Source organism: Bos indicus, chromosome 7 (assembly GCF_029378745.1).
Source record: "Bos indicus isolate NIAB-ARS_2022 breed Sahiwal x Tharparkar chromosome 7, NIAB-ARS_B.indTharparkar_mat_pri_1.0, whole genome shotgun sequence".
NCBI classification, from domain to species: Eukaryota; Metazoa; Chordata; class Mammalia; order Artiodactyla; family Bovidae; genus Bos; species Bos indicus.
In genome coordinates, this window is record NC_091766.1 from 14,652,234 (window position 1) to 14,658,233 (window position 6,000).

The 6,000-nt window shown below is 47.5% G+C and overlaps 1 protein-coding gene across 7 annotated transcripts in view; it reads right to left on the bottom strand.

Annotated features, from left to right (window-relative positions):
• Positions 1-5,598, bottom strand: part of TYK2 (tyrosine kinase 2) — a 29,676-nt gene extending 24,078 nt beyond the window's left edge. Inside the window, exons 1-4 of one of the 7 annotated variants that reach the window (XM_019964143.2) lie at positions 5,416-5,598; positions 4,307-4,418; positions 4,100-4,166; positions 3,573-3,788 (exon numbers count right to left, since the gene is read on the bottom strand). In XM_019964143.2, the coding sequence (XP_019819702.2) occupies positions 3,573-3,768 (196 nt within the window). In that variant the 5' untranslated portion in view covers positions 3,769-3,788; positions 4,100-4,166; positions 4,307-4,418; positions 5,416-5,598. Of the gene's footprint in view, positions 1-3,572; positions 3,789-4,067; positions 4,167-4,306; positions 5,196-5,415 lie in introns of those variants that run through there. The other 6 variants (XM_019964142.2, XM_070792812.1, XM_070792811.1 and 3 more) reach the window with 6 other exon arrangements.
• Positions 5,599-6,000: the final 402 nt, after the last annotated feature.

The following is a 6,000-nucleotide window of genomic DNA, read 5'->3' on the forward strand; positions in this document are numbered from 1 at the left end:
TTTTGGCCAATGGGATGCGGGCAGAAGGAATATACATTTTCCAGGTCTAGAAATAAACTCTCCTGTCCTCTTCCCTACCCCGGGAATGTTGGAGACCCCTAATGCCTAGTGGTGAAACTACAAGATAGAGGGGAACCATTTGACCAGCATTAAATGCTAGGGCATCAGCATTAAATGCTTACATCTGGTGGCTCAGATGGTAAAGAATCTGACTGCAACGCAGAAAACCCAGGTTCGATTCCTGGCTCGGGAAGATACCCTGGAGAAGGGAATGGCTACCCACTCCAGTTCTCTTGCCTGGAGAATTCCATGGGCAGAGGGCCCTGGTGGACTACAGTCCATGGGGTCGCAAAGAGTCAGACATGTTTAAGCAACTAACACTTTCACTATGAGACTTACAGTAAATTTTCATTGTCTTAACCCAGGAGAATTTGGGGGATGCTGCTTGTTACCACAGCAAACCTGGCATAGACTAACACAGCTCTTCAGACTGCTGGCACTTTGCCTGTCTCTCTCTGAACTCCAGCCCCAGAGAAATACCCAACTACCCTTGGCTGTCACCCTGTAGATATCTCTGACCCCCTGAGATGTGCTTTGTTCCAAACAGATATCATCTGAGGTCCCCAAATTTGCCCCCTCTCAGCATGGTTCTCTAAGCCAGGATTTCATCTTTGTCCTTAACTCATCCCACCCTCTCAGATTGGTCACAAGTCCTGTTCTTTCTGCACCCTTCATTCTCTCTAGGATCCACCCACTTCCTTCAAATGCAAAACCCAGTCCCAGCTCAGCCTCCAGATTTATTGTCATTCCCCACACCGGCCACCCAAGCATCTTTTTTTATACATATATCACTTAAAAACTAAAATATCTATCTAAATATCTAAAGTATCTAAAATAGTTCTTTTGGAATAATTTATAATCACCCAAGTACCAGCCACTAAAGAAATAAAACTTGGCAAGTCCGACTGAAACCCCCAACTACATCCACCTCCTCTCCCCTATTGCAAATAGGTAACCATACTCCTGAACTAGAGTTTATCATTTTCATATTTTCTGTGACCTAGTTTTAAATGCTATAAACTTGAATGTGGTATTATATCATAGGTGTCCTTCAGCAATTTGTTTTTTCAGGCTATGATAGCTTTTAAGCTTCACACATGATACATGTAACTTTGGTTGAATATCTTTTTCCTGGCTGCATAGTATTTCAGTGTTCAACCACATGCAACTGATTTGTGCAGTCTCCTCTACACAGACTTTGAGATGGCCTCTTATTTCTCAGTAAAATAAATGAGGCTGCTCTGAACATTCTCGTGTGTCTCCTGGAATACATGAGCTGACTGTTTGTAGACTGCGTATCTAGGAGTGGAACTGTGTGCCCTCAGGGAATGTATTCAAGTTATATGATGCCAAATTGCTCTACAAAAATCACTGCATCCAGGAATTCCCCAGAAGTCCAATGGTTAGGACTTGGTGCTTTCACTGCTGAGGACCCAGATTCAACCCCTGGTTGGGGAACTAAGATCCCACAAGCCACATGGCACGGCCAAAAAAAAAAAAAAAAAAAAAATCGTGACATCCAAGTGTACTGCACCCCAAAGAAGGAGCACAACTCCCTGTGAGACAGCTTCCTAAAGAACCAATCTGTGGGCCTTCCCTGGTGGTCCAGTGCTTAAGAATCCGTTTTCCAATGCAGGGGATGCAGGTTCAATCTCTGGTCTGGGAACTATGGTCCCACATGCTATAGGGCAACTAAGCCCATAAGCCACAAGTGACAAGTTCCTACACCGCAGCAAAGATCTGATGCAGCCAATAAATAAATATTTAAAATAAAAACAAAAGACAAATATTAGAGGAAGATATTCTTTGAAAAAAAAGAACCAATCTATTTCACTCTCTGGCTTAAACCTTCCATGGCTCCCTCTTTGCTCCATAAGAAAGCTCAACCCCCTCAGCAATGAACACCCATGACCTGGACCCAGATAGTCATGCTCTGCTTTCAATTTCTAGTTTCCCTTCTAAATTCTTGAAACTGATATTCCAGTTATTCTTAAGATCTTTTGCTTCCTCAAACAGATCAGGTTCTCGGGATCTTGACCAGGCATGATTCACACGTCTAGCAAACCTGTCTAACTTGTTTACAGTCAGAGACTTCCCTGGTGGTCCAGTGGCTAAGACTCTGCGCTCCCAACGCAGGGGGCCCACGTTCTATCCCTGGTCAGAGAACTGGATCGAATGTGTCGCAACTAAAGATCTCAAGCGCCATAACTAAAACCTGATGCAGTCAATAATAAATAAATAAATTTTTTAAAAAAAGAATCAGCCTTCAGTGGAAAAATACGAAGTGTTATAGAAATCTACCAGAAAGCCCCCATTCAGTTGTGGGGCAGGGGGGTTGAGAGGGTGTCCGGGAGGAAGGGGTAGGTAAGTGAAGTCCCCTTGAAGATACCCTCTCCTCCTCTGGCAGAAGACATTAGACTTCTGAGCACATCCACTGCAAGCTCTCATGACCATTCCATGTTTCCCTACTGCTCCTGGGAAGAAGTCTAAACTCTAGACTCTCCCTCTGGGGTTTAAGGCCCTTAAGCTTTAAGGTTTAAGACCTGACTCTGGCTGACCTCTCACCCATCATCTCCCTTCCTGGAGTTCCTTGCTCCTAACCTCACCCACCATACTTTGCTCCTGCCACAACAGCCAGAGCATCTTTGACCCTTGAGTCCAACCATGTTCCTCCTTTGCTCACAGTCCTCCACAGCTCCCACCTCACTTGCAGTAAAATTCGAAGTCTTCCCTGAGGCCCAGAAGGCTCTGCACAACCGGCACCATCACCCGTTCACCCTCACCTATCCCTGTCTCCCCTTCACTCACTTGGCAACAGCCACACTGGCCTCACAGTTACCAGTAAGTTCCCACCTCAGAGCCTTTGCACTTGCTGTTCTCACTGCCAGATGTCCCTGTGGCTTGCTCCCTTATCTCCTCAAGTTTTAAATCTTTTTTTTTTTTTTTTTGGCTGCACCATTCGGCTTATGGCATCTTAGTTCCCAATCAGGGATTGAACCCTGGCTCCCATCCCCACAGTGGAAGTTCAGAGTATTAACCTTTGGACCACCAGGCAAGTCCCCAAGTGTTAAATCTTTTACCATCATCTCTCACAGCTTGCCTCCTATTCAGTTTCCTTATTTATTGCATTTCTTGCTGAGCCCTATAAGAATTCAGATGCAATGCAAGAGACCTAGGTTTGATCCTTGGGTTGGGATGATCCCCTGGAGAAGGGAATGGCAATCCACTGAAGTATTCTTGCCTGGGAAATCCCATGGACAGAGGACCCCGGCAGGCTACAGTCCATGGGGTTGCAAAGAGTTGGACACAACAGAGCAACTAACACTTTCACTTTCATTAGAATATCAGCTTTTTACAAAACTGATTGCAAATTACAGAGGCAGTAATTGGAGGCTGGCACACAGAAGGTGCTCACTCAACGCGGGATGCATGAATGGGCAGGCAACTGGGTGAACGGGGCCTAGTGGCTGCTGACACCTCCGCCCCGCTGTGGGGCCGATGGCGGGACTCACCGACTTTGTGTGCGACGTGGATGCAGACATCCTCCGCGGTCAGTGTGGGCTCAGTGAAGGTGACCCAGGGCTCCCCACCACTGGGGCCAGCCCAGTGCAGAAGCACTTTCAGGCCTTCTCTGGTGGCCATGGGCTGAGCTCCGTCCCCACTGGGCTTCCTGCCCCTGGTGGTGGCCCTCCATTGGCACAGAGGCATGTTCTTGACAGCTGGCCTGCCTGTGAAGGAACATCCTATCAACCCCCCAGGCCTCAGCCTTGAAGGCCCCTTTTAGTACCTCAACCTTCCCACCTCCAGACTGAAGGGAAAGATTTGGGACCCCTCACTGTGCAAACTTAGGCACCCAATTCCCCTCCATGGGCCTCAGTTTCCACATCTGTTTGATGGAGCTGGGGTTTGCGACACTCTCCCCCCATGCTACATCAGTCATGAACAGCACCACCACCAACCCCTTTACTGGACAAATTCACCAATACAAAAGTCTGCCCTGAACCCACCTTTCCAAAATAACCTGGGTGGTCAGACAGACCTGGGGGTGAATCCTGTGTCAACTCAGGTGCAAGTCACTTAGTCATCTTGGGCCTCAGTCTCTCCATCTGGAAAACAGACATGCTGAGAATGTTGCCATGAAGAGACAGTTATGACATTTCTACATTCCTTTTAAAGAAACCTTTAAACTAGAGTCGTAAGGGAATTATGCACTACTGTTACATATTGTGGGCAGGTAAGGACTTACTATTGCCATTCTGTTGTTTTCTGGTTGTTTTGTAGACAGGTTCTTCCTTGTTTCTTATCCTGCTGTCTGTGTTTGGATGAAATTACTACAGAATTTTTCCCTTGTGGTTACCCTAAGTTTAATAAGTTTAAGATGTGTTATGAGACTTAGAAAACATACCTCACACTGACAATACCCTCTTTTAAGCTAAGAGCTTCCCTTTAGTAGAATTTGTAAACTTTACATTTTTAATTCTCCACCTCACATTTTGATTACTGCTGTTACACTTCACATTTTTTATAAATTGTAGTTATGGCTATTTTTTTCTACGTTTTTTAAAAACTAGAGTTATAAATCAATTAGGTTGTGATGTTTCAACACACTTCTGTATGTTACACATTAAAAATCTTGATACAGGCATGACCAAATAACAAATATGATAAACTCAAGAATGAAGTCATTATCATTAATTTAATAATCATAGTCGTTTCTCTCTTTCAGCCGATATACCCCCACTAATGACCCCGGTCCCTGCTGGCTCCCTAAGCGGCGGAGAGGTTCTGTTCAGCTCTTTTCCCAACAATCTGGAACTTTTTGAGAGACAGATTCAGGGTCCAGGCTTCCTGGGGTCTCCAAGTATTTCCGGAGAAGGACTGTCAGCAATTAGAGCGACGTTACTCATTTAAGACGTGATGAGGGAAAAACAGAATATCGCAATTGCATAATCCCGTATTTGTCAGGAATCAACTTCTCTCGGAGCCTGTTTCCTCATTTGGAAGATAGTCATAAAACAGTCTCTCTCTCAAAGGGTTGTTGGGAGGATTCAATGAGCTTGAAGCAGAGAAAAGGCTCCGCGAGGGGCCTGGCAAACGCTCGGTAAGAGTTCGCAAATTCAGACACGACTGACCTACTGAACAACAACAAACGAGATTATCTTTGAGATAAGACCCTAGGGATCGAGCTTTTGTAGTGACCATCTCCTCCTTCCTCATCCCCTCTGAGCACAGATCTAGCTTTGAAGATGAGGTCTAAGCGAGGTCCGCAGCCCCCAACCCCCTAAGCACCCCCACCTCCCCGCCAGAAACCTCCAAACCCTGCTGGCAGGGGCAGGAACCGAGCTGTGTACCCACCCGGCATCGATCAGTCACAAGGCAGTGTGGGGGCTTCTAACCACCTCCTGCAAAGGGCAGTTCCGCCAGCGGCATCCTTCCTGATGATCTCCCGGGCGTGCTCCCTAGCGCCCCATTCCAGACTCACCCTTTCCCCGGAACTTGCTACAACCCGGGACCCCGCCCCACCGCCCCGGGCAGTGGCCTCTTGATCGCCCCTGGAACAGCACCTCCCATTGGTCGCCTGAAAGGGGCACATTCATTGGTCATTGTCCTGCTCCGCCCCTTCACTACTACGGTGGCTCCCCTATTGGTTCAGGCTTCAAGTTTCGCCCAACCTGGGCGGGAGAGGGTGGACTCTTTGCGGCGCCGCGACTTTAATCACCCACGCAGGCGTGGATCCAAGCAAGTCAGGCTTCTAGACCTTACCCTGGTGCAAGGCCAGACCGTCATCTCGGCGATCAATGTTGCAGCTGGCTGCCATTCATTCCTCCAACCCCGCTGCCATGTGGCCCTACATTCCGTCCTGCCTCTCCTCCCAGTCTGCGTGGCCAGCCCTGCTTCTCAGTTGAGACACCCCACCAACCACCAACCACCCCCACCTCC